This window comes from Puma concolor, chromosome B2, assembly GCF_028749965.1.
Source record: "Puma concolor isolate L17-30 chromosome B2, mPumCon1.1.hap2, whole genome shotgun sequence".
In the NCBI taxonomy this organism is placed as follows: Eukaryota; Metazoa; Chordata; class Mammalia; order Carnivora; family Felidae; genus Puma; species Puma concolor.
Window position 1 is genome coordinate 131,272,061 of NC_141671.1, and position 21,333 is coordinate 131,293,393.

Below are 21,333 nucleotides of genomic sequence, written 5' to 3' on the forward strand. Positions count from 1 at the left end.
ACAAGAATTAGCCAGAAAGATTTACATTGTTGGCTTTGAAGATGGACAGACAGACGAAGGGGCCATGAACCAAGCAAGGAATGTTGCTCCAAAAGCTTGAAAAGGTAAGAAACATATTCTTCTCTAGAGCCTCCAGAGGGCACAGAGCCCTGCTGACACATTATGGTTTTAGCCCGATGAAATGAATTTAAAACCAACACCTGGCGTCCAGAACTCTAAGAGAATAAACTTGTGGTGTTTTAAGTTACCAAGTTTGCAGTACTTTGTTACAGAAGCCACAGGAAACTAATACACTCTGTTAAGAAGAAAAGACAGGCTAAAACTGGACAAAAATATTTGCAAACCACATATCTAACAAAGGTCTATTATCAAGACTATATAAAGAACTCTCAAAGTTCAATGGTAAAAAAAAAAAAAAAGAAAAAGAAAAAGAAAAAAGAAATTCAAACAAAATTCCACTAGAGAATGAGCAAAAATCATCAACAGACACTTCACCAAAGAGGGCATACAGATTGCAAATAAGCACATGAAAAGATACTCCTATCATTAGCCATTAGGGAGATGTAAATCATAACCACAATGAGTTATCACTACCCACTTATCAGGCTGGCTAAAATAAAAAGTAAAAACACCAAATGCTGGCAAGTCTGAGGAGGAACAGGATCACTTATAGACTGCTGGTAGGACTGTAAAATGGTACAGCCACTCTGGAAACTAGTTTGGCACTTTCTTAAAAAGCAAAACCTGCAGCTAACATATGACCCCGCAATGGCACTCTTAGGCATTCTCCCAAGTAACTGGAAACTTACGTTCATACAGCACATATAGTTATATAGAGACACAAACGTTCACAGGAGTTTTATTCGTAATAGGCAAAAACTGAAAATGACCCAAATGTCCTTCAAAGGATGAACAGTGAAGCAAACGTGTGATATATCCAACCCGTGGAATACTACACAGCAATATAAGGAATAAACTACTGATTCACTCAACCCTTGGATGGACCTCAAGGAAATCATGCTGAATGAAAACAACCAAACCCCAGAAGGTTACATAGTCACATATATAAATTCCTGAATGCTAAATCACGGTACAAAGAACAGATTGTGCCTGCCAGGGTTTAAGGGCTTGAGAGGGAATGGTGGTTATAGAGGGTAGCATGAGGGAGCTTAGTGGTGACTGAGCAGTTCTGGTGGCGGGGCAACAAAACGAAACTTGATATAATGTGCACAGAACTACACGTGCACACACAGAGCTGATGAAATCAGAATATGCTCTGCAGATTGCATCAATGTCGTTTTCCTTGTTTCGATATTGCACTCAAGGTATGTAAGATGTTATCACTGAGGAAAGCTGGGTGAAGGGCACATGAGCCTCCCTCCTATACTTTTTGCAACTGCCTGTGAATCTATACTTATTTCAAAAGGAGAAGCTAAAAAAGTAATAATAAAGGTGGAGTAAACTAGAAATAGCTTGTGATGGAGGTTAAGAAGAAATGCCTAGTAAGACAGGAAGAAAACCAGGAGTGTCTGGTGTTAAGGAAGATCCCAGAAAAAAATGCACCAAGGACAAAGGTAGGTGACACAGAGGCAATTTTGGCGGAATGATGGAAATGGAAACCAGTGGCTTGAAGAGTGATCTATCTGTGGGTTAAATTTCTAGCTTCTAACTATTACAACAGACTGTTACATCTACATAACAAGTGTTCTGATTCTGAGCTTGCAAATGCTAAGAGCTTACAACTTGTTGAAACACTTACTTTGAACCAGGACTATTTTAAGCACTTTATAAGTATTAACACATTTAGTTCACAACTCAGAGACAGATTCAGTGAGCCTCTCCATCTTATAGCCGAGTAAACAGAGACATGGGCTAATTAGGGAATTTGCTCATGTGAGAGCCTGGGACCAGGATCCAGGCGGTCTCTTCCATGCATTCATTTCTGCAACAAATATTTATGGAACACCTACCAGGTGTCAGGTTTCTGGCCATTAAGCTTCAAATTTCTACTCTAGTCACCACCAATCAGTTACCTTATCACTTTTGGGGTTCCAAATAGGTCTAGTTCAAGGGATAGAAGGAGAAGGAACCCTTAAGAGAGTGAGACATAGAAAGTTTAAGGATAAAAAAACTGCAAGAGAATAAATGATGGAGGGGGCCGTGTGACCAAGATTTTCTGTAAAACTATCTTCTGAAGAATTCTACGTGTGGCCATGTAGCTATTTCAAGCATGTAGAAGAGAGTTCGAGACCAAGTGGAGAAGAAGCAGTGGCAGAATACAGAGAGAACCTATGTTTCCCAACGGGGTTCCAAGTCCCGTTCACCTGGAAGGATGCCCGACCGCCGCAGGGGTAGCTGCACAGAGCTGTCCCTCCCTCCACTCAGGCCTCCAGGTGACTGGGCCTGTGCCTTTCATTCTTTCCTTCAGCGTTTCTTATTCCTGTTCCAGCAAACTTACCTCCTTTACTCCATGTCCTACCTCTCAATGTTATCTTCCTATTTGCTTACAGTAATGTGTATTTTGTGAAGTCTTCAATTACTGTGCAAATGAGAGAGAAAAACATGAGTGGTGGGAGTATTTAAAAGGGGAAATCACGTTATTGATGAGGAATAGCCCAGCCCACCATAATGAGGGCGAGTAAGTGAGCAGTTGAGAAGGGTGGGTTAAGGAGAAGGTGGCGAGAATAACCCAAAAACCCCACAGAAATGAGTTTAGGCGAAACGTTTTTCGATAAAATACATATTTGCTTTGCTGTCAAGTTCAAAATAGACTTAATTCACATAACCTTCAATCCATCCCATCTCCTACTTTCGAACTCTCCCATCAACTCTTCTGTCAAGCCCAATCATTTCTTTACGAATTTGCTTTGTTACTTTTTACCTTGTCCTTTTAACATGCAAAAGTTTTTAATATTTATGTAATTAAAACACATCAATTTTTCTCTTCTGTTTTCTCCCTTTGGTGGTATAAAGAACCATCTTCATTCCAAGTCTTCCAGATCTTCTCCTAACAAACACGAACATTTATTTACCAGTGGCTCCTTTCTGGTTTTAGTCTTCTGATGCTATCTCTTCAACTAGACTTTTACATTTTAACTTACAAAGCACAGTAATAAGCTAACCAATCTTTGACAAAGCAGGAAAGAATATCCAATGGAATAAAGACAGTCTCTTCAGCGAGTGGTGCTGGGAAAACTGGACCGCGACATGCAGAAGAATGAACCTGAACCACTTTCTTACACCAGACACAAAAATAAACTCAAAATGGATGAAAGACCTCAACGTAAGACAGGAAGCTATCAAAATCTTCGAGAAGAAAGCAGGTAAAGACCTCTTTGATCTTGGCCGCAGCAATTTCTTACTCAACACGTCTCCGGAAGCAAGGGAAACAAAAGCAAAAATGAACTACTGGGACCTCATCAAAATAAACAGCTTCTGCACAGCGAAGGAAACAATCAGCAAAACTAAAAGGCAACCGACAGAATGGGAGAAGATATTTGCAAGTGACATATCAGATAAAGGGTTAGTATCCAAGATCTATAAAGAACTTATCAAACTCAACACCCAAAATTCAAATAATCCAGTGAAGAAATGGGCAAAAGACATGAATAGACACTTCTCCAAAGAAGACATCCAGATGGCCAACTGACACATGAAAAAATGCTCAACATCACTCATCATCAGGGAAATACAAACCAAAACCACCATGAGATACCACCCCACACCTGTCCGAATGGCTAACATTAACAACTCAGGCAACAGATGTTGGCGAGGATGTGGAGAAAGAGGATCTCTTTTGCACTGCTGGTGGGAAGGCAAACTGGGGCAGCCACTATGGAAAACAGTATGGAGGTTCCTCAAAAAACTAAAAGTAGAACTACCCTACAACCCAGCAATTGCACAACTAGGCATTTATCCAAGGGATACAGGTGTGCTGTTTCAAAGGGACACATGCACCCCCATGTTTATAGCAACACTATCAACAATAGCCAAAGTATGGAAAGAGCCCAAATGTCCATCGATGGATGAATAGATAAAGAAAATGTGGTATATTTATACAATGGAGTATTATTTGGCAACCAAAAAGAATGAAATCTTGTCATTTGCAACTACATGGATAGAACTGGAGGGTATTATGCTAAGCGAAATTAGAGAAAGACAAATATACAACTTCACTCATATGAGGTCTTCAAGACACAGAACAGATGAACATAAGGGAAGGGAAACAAAAATGATATAAAAACAGGGAAGGGGACAAAACATAAGAGACTTAAATATGGAGAACAAACAGAGGGTTACTGGAGGGGTTGTGGGAGGGGGGTTGGGCTAAATGGGTAAGGGGCATTAAGGAATCTACTCCTGAAATCATTGTTGCACTATGTGCTAACTAATTTGGATGTAAATTAAAAAAATAAAATTTTAAAAAAGTAAATAAAAAATAAATAAACCAAAGCATAGTATTGAATTTCTTTAAAATGACCCAAATCTTTGGGACGCCTGGGTGGCTCAGTTAGTCTGGAGCCTGCTTGGGATCTTCTCTCTCTCTCCCTCTGCCCCTGACCCCCACTTGTGGTCTCTGTCTAAAAAAAAACACACACACACAACAAAAAAAAGCAAAACAAAAAAACGTATCTTTACCATGTTAGCTAATTATTTGTGTGTGTTCTCCTTTAGTCTTTGTTTATTTGATGAAAAAAAAGCTTTTATTTATTGAGGATAATATGTCAGGGCTTTACAAACATGATCTCTTTTAATCTACACAACTCTGTGAGCTAGATACTATATACCCATTTTATAGACGAGGCCTCTGTGGCTGAAAGGATAACAACCTGTCAAAGTTAGTTGGCTGTCAGTAGCCACTCTGGGGTTTGAACATATGCCTATCCAAACTTTAAACATACCCATATAATATAAAATAATTTGTATTTCTGTTTGCCTAATGTTGAATATCACATGTAGCTGTGATAGTTAATGTCATGTTTGTACCTAGTATTCATAATCGTTTCAATAACAGCACATTATTCAACACAGTCATATACCACAATTTAACCATTTCCCTTCATTGTAAGTTTTAAATGCTTCCTAGTCTTCCCTATTACATAAAACCCTGAAATGACAAGGATTGCTTTTATGCTCCCAAACTATTTCCTTAAGATAAATGCCACACAACTGTATTACAAGGTCAAATGATATGAACATTTATTTTTTTGAGGCTGCTAATTACATTATGCCAGGTTGCCTTCCAAAAATGTTGTAATGATTAGACTGGTAGGGTTGTATTGATTTTTGTACAAACTCACTAATTTTAGATGACATTTTTAAAAAAATACATTTTTAAGCTCTCTCAAAACCATTTTCCCTTCTCTTATAACCCAGGCTTATGTTGGTATATTAAAATCACAAACTAGGATAGAAATTTCCTAGTGCAAACACTTTATTTTATTTTATTTTATTTGTTTTTATAATTACTTGGTTTTTTTTGTTTTGTTTTGTTTTTAATTTTTTTTTTAAACGTTTATTTACTTTTGAGACAGAGAGAGACAGAGCACGAACGGGGGAGGGGCAGAGAGAGAGGGAGACACAGAGTCGGAAGCAGGCTCCAGGCTCCGAGCTGTCAGCCCAGAGCCCGACGCGGGGCTCGAACTCACGGACCGCGAGATCGTGACCTGAGCTGAAGTCGGACGCTTAACCGACTGAGCCACCCAGGCGCCCCAAAACACTTTATTTTAAACACGAAGAGAGTAAGACCAAGATCGTCAGAGCCAGACATTCTAGCTATCTGTATTGGCCATATAAATATGTCTACTCTGTACAAAAGTTATGAAAATGCTAGTATCCTACCTATTACATGAATACGGCATATTGCACTTTCAAATTCCTCAGAGCTTAACAGATTTGGCCCTAGATACGTTTCTGGTTTCATCTTAAACGCTTCTCATAAGTACGTAGTGTACTTTGAATCACCTCAACTATCTTCGAAGTGATTTAAGATTTGAAGTTTCCATAGTGGGGAGGAGATGATTGAACAAAGAACAAGATTTATGACAAGCACTTCCTCCCCTTTGTTTAAGGCCTGCAAGAACATGTACCGGCCCAAACCACAAGGGCCTCCTTGACCCTGTGTAGGAATAGGTAAACTAGGCAATCCCATCCCCAAGTGCTTATAATCCAATTAAGAGACAAAAATGTCAAGGCCAGAGAGATCTTGGAAACTATTTGGATGCATCTCCTTCTATAGAGTAGGAAGGGAAACCCCAGGGGGAGGCAGCAAAAGGTAGTAAAAGGACTTAAGTGTTTGGGCCAGAAGTCTAGAGAATAGTGCAGAGGTATGTGAATGAAATGTCCCAATATATTATGAACAAACGACACTTAAAGGTTAAAGGAAAATAAAGACCCAAAAAATGAAAGGATGAAAAAAAAAAAAAAAAAACCACAGCTCGGATACAGGAGTGGGAATGCTCAATGACTTATTAAAGTCTGCTGTTTCTGAAAACCTCCATTCAGTTCTCTATGGTAGCATCTCGGAAAATCTCCAGACATAAATACTTTGAAGAGAGCTCATGAAGCAAATGAAAGTAGACAAAAGGGCCCGCAAATTCTGACTTCCTAGCATTCAGGCATCGTCTGCCCTCCAGAGCTCTCACCTATGGAAGGGTGAGAGCTTACTTTAAGATATTTTAGCTTCCTGTGTATATATTATCATCCTCCCTCGTAAGAAGCTGCCTAAGATATTATTGAAATGATTTGGGGAAGAGTGAAATTTTGATATTGTGAGAAGTAAAGGAGATGGTTCATTTTCAGAAATACTAAATAAAAGCTGGGCTGTCCAGTTAACCTAATAGGTCTACAACCTACTGGAAATATGTGCAACCCTCACCCCCACCCCCACCCCCCTACAATGGAGTCCCAAACCCTTAGACACTTCACTTCCTGGTTCTTCTTCCGCTCTCTGTCTGGTGGACTTATTTTCACAGGTTTTGCAATGAACATGTGCCATAGAATAAAGGGAGGAGGGAATGAAAGTCTCTGCCTCACTGCAGGGAATAGGTTTGTCCCAATCAGACTACCTTTTGCCTTACATGGGCATAGGCAACCTCCGGGAAAGGCTGTAACCTCTGTAGTACTCAGCCAATGAGAAATCAGGGGAGGGACCTGTGTGCTAGGAGATAAATTGCCTGCTGTGACTGTCACCAATGTGCCTGTTCATCAGACACCCACGCTTGGTTGATTAAAGCCTTGCTTCACTGTGCTCCGAGTCTTGGCCTCTTTCCTTTGATCAGGTCAGTGGGCTTATTTCTCATAGATGTCAAGTGAAAACTCCTTGTCTCCAACTTAGAGTAATTAGTAACATAAAAGAAGTTCAGGACAAACATCCATATTACAAGTTACAAATTAATTTTTAAATGTGTATGTCAACAATAATCAAAGTATCAGAATGCTATGTATCTTGTAAGTTTAATGGAGGAAATAAATTATGAAATGTGTTCAAAGAATAGGTCCTAAAATCAAGTCAGTGGATCAGGACCAGCAGTACCACGTCGGCCAATTTGTGGATGTGAATGTGACATGGAAATGCTCTACCAGCAAGGGCATCATCTGGGCCAAGAGGACCATGTGCCCATCCAGATGAATCTGGCTGAGGTTGACCAGGTGACAAGTAGGTTCAACAGCCAGTTTAAAACCTACACTATCTGTGGACCAGTTAACAGGATGGGGGAGTCAGATGACTCCATCCTCCTACTAGCCAAGGCCAACAGCATCGTTTCAGAGAACTTCTGACTGGAGAGGCTCACAGATGGAACATTTGTCATAAATAGCAACCCCCACAAAAAAAGAAAAAAATTCAATAAAATTGAAGTACCAGGAAAACTGTACATAGGAAGGTTAAATACTGTTCTGTGAAACTTTTATTTCAGTTATAGTTATGTGTGAGTTTATTGCGTTGTAATATAAAGTAGACTTTTTTTATTGTGAGTCACTTCCAAAAAAGTATGAGAAACAAGTTTAAAAGAACATTATGTAAGTAACAGAAACAAATGGAGAGATGCTGTAATACATCATGGCTTAGAGAAAAATATTTGGTTGTAATAGAGAATGAATGCAGGGGTAATAGTATGAGTAGAGAACAAAGAATATACCAAAATCAGCTGCAGTACTAAATTTCCAATGCCAAGCATAGTGTACTCAATAAACATGTATGGAGTGAATTAATTAATAATTATGGAACTAATTAACTATTGGAGACCAGAAGCCACTAAGGATAGGAATATGAAAAAAAAAGAATATAATCAAAAGCATGTATGAAAAAAAGATTTACAGCAGCCTTAGAGAAATGTAAAACTGAAGGGCATTTTACACATGTATATGTGTGCAGGTGCATATATTTATATACATATACGTATATAAGCCAACACACACTTTTATCCCTATTAAAGAGCTCACTGGTCCTCATAAGTATGGGTAAAGCTTAGATTATACACAAATCTGATTAGAGCTCTTCTTAATCAGCAGTCCTGAACGGAGCGAGAGAGGGAAGTGAAAAAAAAACAGGGCAGTAGCATGGAAGGATGAATGAATGAATGGTAGATCTGACTGTACAGGGACTTGTTTTTACCCTGCTCTCTATCAGATACATCCTCAGCGTCCTTTCTCCTACTAGACAGGTTCAAGAGGTCATAAATACACAATAATGTAACTTTCCGGATTTGCGAGTGTGTCTTCGGGGAAAGAAGGGGACGCAGCACGTACATACCAGCAGCAGCTGAATGGGGGTGTTTGGTTCATACTTGATACCAGTGAAAAAAGAAATGATTTTTGTATTTCCTCTCCTCCTTCCCCCACAGCACTGTGCGAATGGACTAAAGAAAACTTCAGGGGAGTAAAGCCAGCAGTTCACCCAGAAATGTGACCGCCATCGAGATCATGGTGACGAGAAAGCACACGCAGGACGTTTGCTTAAATGCCCGGGTCGGGAAGAGGGACCAAAGAAAAGTTCCCACCCACGGCACGCACCTCCTGGGCTCCTCACCATTTGCATCGCTTCCTCCATCCACTTTTGGGTTTCGTCCGCCGTCACCGAGCACCCGGCGCCACCAGTAGCCGGCATGGAGGCCGCCTTTGCCTCCATCCTGCACCCGGGCCGTGGCGCTCAGCGCCCGAGGCTGAAGCAACAGCAGCGGAGCGCCGGCAACGGAACGCGGCGGACGCGAGCCGCGGTTTCCGGGGAAGTCGAACGGCGACGCACTCGGGAGCGAATTCTAGACGGACCCGGGGGGCACGGACCAGTGAGCGGCGACGGCGGCGCGGCGGCAGCAGCAGAAAGCGCAGCTGCTCGCCTGTAGTCCACGCCCCCTCCCCGCCCCGGTGACAGTCTCTGCGGAAAGTCGCGTTTGTGATTTCTGGAGAGCACCGAGCGGGATTACGGAGGTGCTGCCTGGTCGTTGGGGCCAAGTGACGAGGAAACGCTTTCCTGGCGAACAGCCCCTCCCCATCCCCGCCGCCCTTAGACAGCCCGCACCTTCAGGGTCTGAAGATGCTGAGCTCTATGTGGAATTTTCTAAAACGTCACAAAAAGAAATGCATCTTCCTGGGCACAGTGCTCGGAGGTGGGTGACAGCGTCCTCGGAAAGGGACATTGGGAGAAGGGGGCGGAAGAGAGGTGACTGTCTTGGAATATAGAGGCCGCGCGACCATAGTCCCGGATATGTGGAGGGGCTTTCGCTCGCCGGTCGGACGGGGCGCTGGGTGACGAACCCCTAAGGGTCTTCCTGTCTCTGCGGTTGTCGGATTTGTATCTTTTGTGCTGAAGCTGCCCCTTACTCTGTTTCTCTCCTCCCCTTTTCTCGCGGACCTTGGGAGAACCCACCACAATTAAGTTTCTGTTTCAAGATAATCATTCTCTTACCGACACATTTCAAATTGTTTTCCTGGGAGATTCTTCGTTTCTCTTTGGCACTCTCCGTATTTTATTTGGCTTTCATCCTTCGCAGAAGTTTCATAATGTTCTAGGAGAGTTACCTAAAGCCTGCCCTTCCAGCGTTGTTTAAGTTAGGGGCGCCTGGGCGGCTTAGTGAGTGAGCCTGGAGCCTGCTTGGGATTCTCCCTCTCTCTCTCCGTCTATCCCCCCTCCTCCTCCCTTCCTCTGCCCCTGTCCCCAGCTCGCCTTCGCGGGCTCTCTCTCTGTCTCAATAAAAAAAAAAAAAAATTAATTTGAATTTTTGAAAACTGCACAGTTATTCTAAATGACTGGGAGGTATATACTAGACAAACACAAATCAGTGTTTTAGTTCTGTTTCTGCTTCTTTAGAATACAAATTATGCAGTAGGAAATGTTTGAGAGATGTTGTGCTGTCTTCCTGGGGATCTTCAAGGTTGGGATCAGTGCCCATCCAGCTGGTGTAACTGAGTTGCACAGGCTGAGAGGCGATTTGGAAACAGGGAAGATAATCCTGAGAGCCTTTTGCCCCATAGGACAGTCATGCCATAATATGCAGGGACTTGAAGGAGAGAATAAAAAGCCATGTGAGATACAGGAGAAGAAAGCATAGGAATGTTAAGAGGGAGTTTTTAGAATTTGACTTTTTGAGCAATTATCACTAACTACATGCTTCGGTTACAGAAGTACTTAAAAACAAGAACAGCAGTTTTCCAAACAATTTGATTGCCTCTCTCTATTAGATTATATTCTATTGCCCCCCAAACAATGTGAAATTAACAATACTTTTGACATCAATAACTCAGATCCCTTGATTCTTGAAAGCTTGAAATCAGCTTGTTGATGGTGAGGAGAGTCTTTTCCTGATCTCTGAGGTGTATCACAAATCAGTAAGTTTTTAGGTAAAGTTTTACAGCATTCTTTGAGAAATCCTTTACCAATAAGGTATATTTTCCAGTATCTTCAGCCATTAACATCTAATGTACAGAGCGCCCTCAACTTACAATGGGGTTATGACCCAATAAACTCATCGTAAGTCAAAAGTACATTTTATACAACTAACCTACCAAACATCATAGCTTAGCCTAGTCTATCTGAAGAACACTTAACTTTAGGTGACAGTTGGGCAAAAGCCTGTTTTATAATGAAGTGTCAATACCTCATGTAATTTATTGAATACTGTACTGAAAGTGAAAAACAGAATGGTTGAATGAGTACTGAATGATCGTAAGAGTTGTTTACTCGCAGTGATGGAATGGCTGACTGGGAGTGGGGCTCACTGCCACCCAGCATCACCAGAGAATATTGTGCCACATATTTGCTAGCCCAGGAAAAGATCAAAATTCAAAGTATGGATTCTACTGAATGCGTATCACTTTCGTATCATCACGAAGTTGAAATTTTCATAATTCAGGGACTGTATATTTCTCTTATGCCAAGACTACTAAATCTATCTTATTTGTAGAAGTTAAAGATATATGTATGATGGAAGAAGTGTAAATAAAATATTTTTTGGCACTACTGAAGGAAGGAAAATAATCTCTCTTTAGCAATCTTAGAATAGCATACCCCTTCAGATTTATGGAATAACCTAATGGTAGATTAGATGTAATGGAACAAGGAGCAAAAGAGTATACTTAAGAGATAGTTATAAATTTTTTGAAAAATCTATTGAGAGCTTTATAATTACAGATTAAGAGGAATGGGGGGGGGGAGTCCACAGGGATAGAAAGAGAAAATAATCCTAGTGTTTTGTATCTTCAAGGGAAAGGTTCTACAACATGTTACATTTCAGTTAATATAAGACACAGTTGTCAAGTGCCTGTAGTGTTGAAGGTGATATGATTAGAAATACAAGAGTTACAGATTTTTAATAGTAATAGCTACCATTTGTTGGGTGCCCAGTGGGCACTGTGCTAAGCTCTTCTAGTCAGTGGGCATGACGAGTAGTTATTTTTTTTAAGCTTCTTTGTTTTGAGAGGGAGAGAAAGAGAGAGTAAGCTTGCATGGGAGAAGGGCAGAGGGAGGGAGGGAGGGAGGGAGGGGGAGAGAGAGAGAGAGAGAGAGAGAAAGAATCCCAAGCAGGATCCACGTTGTCAGCATGGAGCCCAACTCCAGATGAGATCATGACCTGAGCAGAAATCAAGAGTCAGACACTTAACTGACTAAGCCACCCAGGCACCCCAAAACTGAATTTATGATGTGGGAAGACTAGAAGATACTTTGCTTTACCAGGAATGTTCTGAAAGGAAACCTCAGAACATTTATATTTAGTTTTGAGGTATTTCATGAATGTTTTCATTATTCATAAATAAAACCATAGCACAGAAGAAATTTTTAAAGCACCTTATAAACCCAGTCTTTCATTTTATGGATGAAAAAAATCTAGACACAGAGAGAGGAAGAGTCTTGCTCAAAATTACCTGCCTAGTTGGTGCCACAACCATCAATACCTACTGTCTTCAGGTCAGATTCAGGCAGCCAATCGAGTATATAGATGATCCTGAGCCCCATATTTTAGCTAATGAATTCTCTGTCTTCGTTTTTATTTTCCTAGGGAAAAAAAAATCAGAATATGTTAAGTTTAGGAATGAGACCCTGGCTAAATTTCACCGTTTATGGGAACTGACTTCAGTGCTAACTCAAAATAATAATAATAATGAGCTGTGGCATTTAATCCTAATTCTATGTATTCGTTTGCTGGTGTTGCCATAACTAAGTACGACAAACTTAAGCAACAGAAATGTATTGTCTCGTAGTTCTGGAGGCCAGAAACCCAAGATCAATGTGTTGGCAGGATTTGTTTCTTCTGAGAGTCATAAGAGAAGGATCTTTTGCAGACCCTTCTCCTTGGTTTGTAGATGGTCATCTCTGTGTCTTTACATCATCTTCCTTCTACACGTCTGTGTCCAAGTTTCCTCTTTTCAGAATACCAGTCAAGTTGGATTAGAGCCCACCCTAATGACCTTCTTTTAACTTGATTACCTCTATAAAGACCTTATCTCCAAATAAGGTCATATTCTGAAGTAAAGGGACTTCAACATATGAATTGGGAAGGATGGGTGTGATACAGTTCAATCCACAACAACTCATTTTCTTTTAGCTTTCATTAGAATATACTACACTTATCAAACAAACATGGTAAGTAGTTCCTGAAAAATTTTTATCAGATACTGTTGAGAATCTAATGAAAGCAGTGTACCTTTTCTCCCAGAAAAACACATATGCTAGTCATTTACTGTTATTCCAGAAAATTCTTAGCTACACAGAGGGCATCATTGCAGTGTTTCATTTTACATCATTACTATTATTTGAGAAATACTAGTAATTTTACACATAACTTTAAGCAATCAGTTGTGCAAATAAAATACAATTCATTGAGAATTAGTTGTTACATAAGAATTGCCCGTCAAAGAGTTAGTGAAGCATAAGCCAGTTTCTTCATTCTGTTGGTATTATGGCACTATCATCAGTTTATTGAGAAAGGATTACAAGAAAAGTAGTTATGAAGCCACTTATATGACATTTATTTGCTCTTTAAACATAATTACAATACATTTATTTGCATACAAACATAACAGTCATACTTTATTTCTAATTATTTGTAGGACGTACTTTTTACTGAACTATTATTTTTTGGAATATATATGTTATCAGTTTATCTATAATGCTTATATTAGTGAAAATATTTCAGGATATGTGCTTGCTTTGCAGTTCTTAAAGGGCTGCCTTATCCCCACTTGTGACAAATAGACCAAATCCAGTGATTTAGGTCTTGCAAAGTTCTTAGGTTCTTTTTGGCAGACATTGGGGGCCACAGACAGTTGGAGATAGGTGAGGATTAGTTACTCCCTTACAAATTTGTTGCCAGGTTATGAGGAAACAAGTTCCAACACACATAAAAACAATCTATTAGCCAAGATAAATAAAACAGTATCCTAACTACGTTTTATGAGCTTATTGAAGTTCATGTCCTCTTTCGGTACCGCAACAGAACCGCGCATGAAAGATTAGCCTGAAGCAAATGCAGCAGTATTCCAGTGGTAGGATTCTGTTGGCCATTTGGTTAGCAACTTTGACATTTGGTTAACTCCTTTCACTAAGAAGAATCCACTCACCTAGCAGTTGAGGTTTCAAGGCTAAACCATTCCTAGGGAAGAAGGACTTGGCTAGATCCTTATATTCTTGCTCAAGTGAGTATTACTAAAATAGTTTTAGCTAATCCAGTATCTTAAACACCACTGATTTAATCTATGAAAATCCATTTGATATTCATTATGCTAGATAAAAGTTAGGTGAAGTACTTAAACCTTGGAGTGTGGCTTTTGGTCAAATGCTAACTAACCACTCTGGAGTGTTCACATTCACAGTTAGGACAATTGACTGCCCCTGGGGCATAGAATAAAATATGCACATTTGTATCATACTGTCTGTGTTGAAATGTGCTCAGCAAAATTATAGGCCTCATGATCCCACCTATATTTTTATGCTGTAGTGTTGTAATTTAGGAATTTCTGTATCTTCCTCCATCTCTCTTTTCCACTGAAGTTACTATTTCTAGATGTCTGCCTGACAACCTACCTTTCTTGAATTCTTTAAAATTTTTATCTATAAATAAATAAATACATAAATATTTTATCTTAAGTTTAAAAAAAATATGTTGACTGAAGAAAATATGGAAAATACCAAGAAGCAAATAGAAGAAAGAGATCAGCTGCTATCCCACTATTCAGTAATGATCATTGTTTATTATATGTTAAAACCCATCTGTTTTTCTATGTATCTACTTATGTTAAAAAGGGAAACATCCAGGATCTTATTTTATAAATCTAGCAATATAATATGAATATTTCCTTGGATTATGAACTATTTTAGCAATGTGGTTTTTAATGGCTACCTAAGATTTCATAAGATTATTGTATGTATAGACTATAATTTATTTAAACAACCCCCTGTTGCTGGACACTTAAAATATCTCCAGTTCACTATTAAAGGCACTGCTAGACTTTGTACATTTAATATGTTTCTGTTTCTTCAGGCCTAGTCCTTATTGGCCGTCCGTCCATCATTGGCAGTTAAATGCCAGTCTCCTTTTCCTTCTATTTAGGTCACAATTCTTACACAAGTTCTTTAACTTAGGTTTTTAAACATTATGATTTTTAGCTTTTCATTGCTATAAGCCTTATAGCAATGAAGCAGGTTTAAAATACTATTTGGAATTTTTAACAGTCTAATTAGATTAATACACTTGCTTGTTTTAAAAAAAATAATTTTAGGAGTATATATCCTGGGAAAATATGGACAGAAGAAAATCAGAGAAATACAAGAAAGAGAGGCTGCAGAATACATTGCTCAAGCACGACGACAGTATCATTTTGAAAGTAACCAGAGGACTTGCAATATGACCGGTAAGGCAAAGAGAAACATTTCTACATGTGTAAAGTTCCTTGATGATTTATACTAATTTGCATACCTCTAGGACCAAAATTAGAGGAAAAGGCAAAAGGAGAACGATAAGTCTAGCAAATATTTATATTATTTAACCGCAATACATCATTTAACGTGGATTTTAAAAATCAATATAAATGAATACAATATACAGTAAAGGTTCATTGATTTCACTTATTTTTTCATCAAATACTTGAGGTACCCAGTACTGGGAAAACAAAAGGTGAACAATAAAAAAAAAAAAAAATCCCTGACCTTTAGAATTTATATGCTAGTGAGAGTAACAAACGATAATAGAACAAATAAATAACTTCAGGTAGTGACAGCTCCTTTAAGGAGAATAAAGCTGTGTGAGAGGTGGGGATTTAAGAAATGGCAATCAGGAGAGTCAGGCCTCCTTGAGAACTAAATGATACAGTGGAGGGAGCAAAATGCTATGGTGGCAAATGAGTTTGGCACATTCAAGAAATAGCAAAAGGGCTAAGTAGCTAGAGCAGAATGAGCAGTGGGAAGTAAGTCTACAAGGATAGCCCTGATTTCATGGGGCCTCCTATGCGTAGTAAAGAGTCCTAAGTGTGTTAAATGCACAGTAGGCAACTACAGACCCGTGAGTGTAGCACAGTAGTATATACTACTCAACATGAATTAATGGTAGTAATTTAACCCGGAAGCCTACTGGGAGAATGCTGTAACACAGTCAACTGCCCACATTTGGAGAGAACGACTGTTCTAACTGGCATAACCCTTCAAGAATTAGTTCTCAAATCCATGTCAAACCTCTTTCTTTCTTTTTGTTTTTTTTAATGTTTTGAGAGAGACAGAGAGAGAGAGACAGAGACAGAGCAAGAGCAGGGGATGGGCAGAGAGAGAGAGGGAAACATGGAATCTGAGGCAGGCTCCAGGCTCTGAGTTGTCAGCACAGAGCCCGATGCGGGGCTCAAACCCACAAACCGCGAGATCATGACCTGAACCGAAGTCAGACGCTCAACCAACTGAACCACCCAGGTGCCCCCCTCTTTCTTCTTTATTGGTTAAAACTTTTTCTCTAACGCTTCTTTCAAGAACAGCTAATTTAGAAAGAATTTATAAAGGTAGATTCTCTTTGTTTAGTTTTGAAAGTAAATTTTTTTTCCTGCGTTTAAAGGACTTTATTTTTAGTATAATGCTAATACTTCATTCTATAAAGCAAACAGTAATCATAAACACTGTGTGTGATGACAGCTCGGATAAAGCACAATGAGTCCGGTTGCCAGTTTCTCCTTGTAATGTCTGTGTCTTTGGGCAACTCTAAATCTCCGTTCTCTTTTCTGTAAAATAATCATCATAAAACCCACTTCATAAATGTTTTGTAGAATGTGATGAAATAATGCATGTAAAGTGCTTGGTGCTTAATAAATACTCTGTAAATAAAATAACTGTTTAAAAATTACATAATTCTTTAAATTGAATAAGGTAGTCTGGAGTCTCAAAATATATTTCAATTTGACATGGACCCTTGTGTCTGTTTGGGTCCTCTGGGAAACAGATGCTAAGATGGGATTAGCTATTAAGAGATATATTAGGGGAAACAGCTGTGAAGGGTAAAGGAGTGAGAGCAGAAGGAGGCAAGGAAAGCCTTTAGACCATAGTGCAGGTCTTTCATGTGAATGGAAAGGGAGAAGGAAGATTGGGTAAAAAAGTCTCAAGTCTACAGCACAGTTTCAAGAAAGTTTTAGCAGGCCAGTGGGAAGTCCTTAAGCCCAAGTTCCCTGGTAGACAAGACCTACAGGAATGGATCTGTGTTAGTATCTCCATGGAGCACTCTCATTGTCTGGGAGTGGTGCAGATCTGGTAATGGACCCATGAGGGGTGGCAGCAGGGGCTGCCAGCCCACCACGCTCCTCCTAGCAGATTTGGATTTGGTGGCACATTTCCATGATCATCACAACCCTCAGATGAATAAATAGCTGCTTAGGTAATTAAAAATAAAATAGGATGGGAGCCAAATATAGGTCCACTGAAAAACTTTCCAAATTAGCTTTCTGGGATGCATTGATAATGGGGTTGCAAATCATATGATTAAGTTTGTATCCTTCTGAATAATATGTAATGGGTATACTAGAAAAATTTAGTACTTTCAGGTAAATATAGCTGGGTTTTTTTTACCCAAAAAGTTGGCCCCAACTTGACAGATAGCATCTAATGAAATGCTTCTGTGTTCTGCCCAGTGGCTTTATCTTCTTCATGATTTTACTAAAGATTTAGGAGAGATGCTTATGAAATTTATACATGACACAGTGCTAGGCTGGGATAAATGAATTGTTCTGCGTTAAAAGTCTGTTGTACAGATACAGAATTGTCTAAGTTTGCTTGCAAGCAAGATACATGAATAAAGGTTGGGAATTCTAGCTGAACATAAGCTTGTTATAAACAGTTTGATATGACTTCTAGAAATACTAAATTAATCTTAGACTACAGTAATAAAATTGTGGTTCAGATCAAAGGTAGTTACAGTACACATGCTGTGGAGTAGTTGGAGTACAGGTCCATTTCTGACTCTCACATGTTAAGAATATACAAACTGGAATGTGCCAGAAGAGGCCAAATAAGGATAATAATAAGAGCTAACACTTACCAAGCATTCTCATGTGCAAAGAAGCACTGTTCTAAATCCTTTATATGTCTCAATCAGTCCTTACAACAATTCTATAAGGTAGATCCAATGTTATCCTGAGTTTACAGAGAAAACTGAAGCACTGAGAGGTTAAATAACTTCCTCAGGGTCACACAGATTCATAACTGGTGAAGGGCTGTTTTGTGATTTGTGGTTGGACTGAGGGGTGTTTATCATGGAGACCGGATGGCTAAAGAAAAACATGAATGCTGTATTCAACTAGATACAGAAATATATTTGTTCACTGTTAAAAAAAAAAATGCCTGGAAGAGAAGAATTGAATAGGCTTAAAGGGAAAGTAAAAGGCTCTTATCAGGAGAATTGGTGAAGAGACTCTTCTTAAATCATGTTGTTTTACCACATAATCTTTAAACTAGTTCCCTATTAACTCTGTTTTCTGAATGTAGGACTCTAGCCTTGATTTTTCTTGGTAAGGTAGCATCTCGCATTTGAGCTAGGTATATATCAACTACAGATAAGCCACCTTTTATGTTGGCTCTGAGCTGCGACTTTAGTTAATGGTCTAAATGACTTAGGCGCTTCAATCATACAACTTGAGGAAATATGCTAAAGCTACATAGAGTAGCACTGGAATAAATGTCTAGAGTAGACTAACAGCTAAATTTTCTATAGAAAAAAATAATAATGCATTTTATAATTAACATGTCTTACCTAGTCAAGAAATAAAAATTATACACTGAAGTTTTCCCTTTTAGAATGTGGTATTTGTGATCTCTTGATATTTTTTCATTTTGTTATCATTACTTATTTAGTGTTAGAAACTAATTTTTAATTTGTATATGTGCATTTCTCCAGTATTTCTTACACCATATATAGAGCCATAAATAAACTCTTATAAATTACATGAAGTCTTTTTTCCATGGAGTACTGTCTCTTCACGCAACTTCTTGGGAGTTACAGGCAATAACCATTGGTAAAACCAAAACTACAACTTAGCAGCTCTTAATTCCCGGCCTGACACACTTTTGTCTTGGCTACAATAAGTGCTTATTGCTTTGCAATATTTAATAAATAAACTTTTCTAGAATTACAAATAAAATATGAAACAAAAATATAGCTAAAGATAAAAATGTTTTTGATCATTTTATTATATCAGAAATAAATTCATTGTAAAAAACATTTGGAGAGTACAGAAAAGAAGAGGAAAAAGAGACGATTGTTAATAATCCATAGCCCAAAGATCACCACTGTTACTATCTCAGAATAATTCTTCCCATTCTTTCTTGTATGTGTACTTGTTTACATTGCTATGATCATGATATATCTATATATTATATATATATATAATCTTGCTCACTTAACATAAGCAGATAAATGATTTATTAGTATATAATCAGTTTTTATTATTCAAAATAATAACAATTTGAAAACTCTAGCCTTGACATTCCCTCCCAACCCCTGCTAGTCACTAGTCCTATCGTATAGCCTAAAACAATGTGCATTTCTCATGAAGGCAGTCCTATCACCTGGAACCTGTTTGATCTCCTGTTTGCATTACAGTGCTGTCCATGCTTCCAACCCTGAGAGAGGCCTTAATGCAGCAACTCAATTCCGAGAGCCTCACGGCTCTGCTAAAAAACAGGTAAGTGCAAGTTAACATCATTTTTTGTTTATATGGGGGCACTTAAATCTGTAGAATACACTAAAATATTTTTAAAACATCTTTGTTTCCTTATTTTTCTAATTAAAGCTCATAATATATAGACTTGTTTAGAAAAATATTCAGTAACTGTTATTGAATTCATCCTATTTTGTCCTCTACTTTGATGCACAAAGTATTTAGGTCAACAATATTTGCGTGTATTTTGGTTTCCATTTAAATAGATCTTATATCACTTTGACCTTATTCAGAAATTTAATTACTGAGTGCTTATGGAATGTGTTCCTGAATTAGATGTTGTGAAGCTGCTTGAAGAGTTGGTGGTATAATAGGTAAAGCATGTGGACATACATTTTGAACAAGGCATATGAATTTACATTTTATATTATTAACAAAATAAAGTGCAAATATAAGCGTACAATAATGATAATTTACCTCACCATGACAGTTTACTGAGCACAAAGCACTTATTTGGAGAGAGAGAGAGATAGAGAGCAAGTGGGGGAGGGGCAGAGAGAGAGGGAGAGAGAGAATCCCAAGCAGGCTCTGTGCTGTCAGTGCGGAGCCCTACAGGGGCTTGAACTCATGAGCCATGAGATCAGGACCTGAGACGAGATAGGAGTCGGATGCTTAACTGACTGAGCCACCCAGGTGCCCCAGAGAAATAGGTTTTAATTGCCTTAAGTTTTGGTTTTATTGGGGAAGACAAATGAAATAAGCAAATAGCACTTTTTATAAAAGCAACATAGTAACAGACACAATAAATATAGTAGCATTCTTCCTTCTTGGTTACCGTTTGCTGCAAGACCCTGAATTCCCTATGTTTTAGAGGATTCTGGATAATTAAGATTTCTTTCCCTTTAAGACTTTGCCACCCAAAGAAGAAGTATATGACATAAATTCAAGACATATTGTATTTAGTCTATGGTAAAAAGTAAAAGCCAAATCTGGGAAACCAGAGAATAAAGGGGTTTATTTTTCTGGATAGCCCTGGACAGCTTTCAAGATGAGGTGTCATTCCTCTCTTCTTGGTACACAGAGAGAATTTCTTTAGTTCCTAAGGGTTTGTGATAGTTCTCCTTACTCGCTGTTTCCTCTTTTCAGTATCTCAGTGTATTTTTTCTTGGCCTTTCTTTTGATTTGAATTACTGTTTGCAATTTTGGGGGGAAAATGTCCATTTGAAAAATATTTGGATAAACAGGGGTTGAGCCCTTACAAAGTGTGTTTAAATAAGGCCTCCAATCTTATGACTGCTTTTGTATTGGTTTTCAGACAACTTTGGTCTTATATAAGCCTGTCAGGCAAGTTAAGTTTCTCTTTGAACTAATTATGATAATAATTAACCGGAAATAAATAAGTGATTTGATAATCTTATTCCGTCAGTTTTATAAATCTCAAGTAAACATCCATCAGTGTTTTCAGCACTTGGCATTATTATTGAAGATTGATAATGGCCATGACGTTTCATCAGGAAAGAATCTTGGGGGTTTTTTTGGGTTTTTTGTTTTTTTTTTAAGACAGAAAGAGCAGGGGAGGAGCAGAAAAAGAGGTCTCTCTCTCAAATCTTAACCAGCACAGGCGTGACCTCAGGACTGTAAGATCATGACCTGAGTTGAAACCAAGAGTCAGACCCTTAACAAGCCACCCAGGTGCCCCAGGATTGGTTTAATTCTCTT

The 21,333-nt window shown here is 38.7% G+C and overlaps 2 protein-coding genes and 1 pseudogene across 4 annotated transcripts in view; 2 read left to right on the forward strand and 1 right to left on the reverse strand.

The window, feature by feature from the left end:
- Positions 1–9,205, reverse strand: part of ADAT2 (adenosine deaminase tRNA specific 2) — a 29,518-nt gene extending 20,313 nt beyond the window's left edge. The window contains exon 1 of the mRNA XM_025925905.2: positions 9,029–9,205. Within this exon, the coding sequence (XP_025781690.1) occupies positions 9,029–9,127 (99 nt within the window). The 5' untranslated portion in view covers positions 9,128–9,205. The remainder of the gene's footprint in view (positions 1–9,028) is intronic.
- Positions 7,475–7,779, forward strand: LOC112862160 (small ribosomal subunit protein eS21 pseudogene; annotated as a pseudogene).
- A 73-nt stretch (positions 9,206–9,278) lies between the features above and the next one.
- PEX3 (peroxisomal biogenesis factor 3) overlaps positions 9,279–21,333 on the forward strand; it is a 34,823-nt gene continuing 22,768 nt past the window's right edge. For all 3 annotated transcript variants that reach the window (XR_015251605.1, XR_015251606.1, XM_086708039.1), the window contains exons 1-3: positions 9,279–9,605; positions 15,211–15,342; positions 19,557–19,638. Coding sequence is in view for 1 of the 3 variants with exons in the window: in XM_086708039.1 (XP_086564165.1) it covers positions 9,533–9,605; positions 15,211–15,342; positions 19,557–19,638 (287 nt within the window). In the remaining 2 variants the exon portion in view is untranslated. The remainder of the gene's footprint in view (positions 9,606–15,210; positions 15,343–19,556; positions 19,639–21,333) is intronic.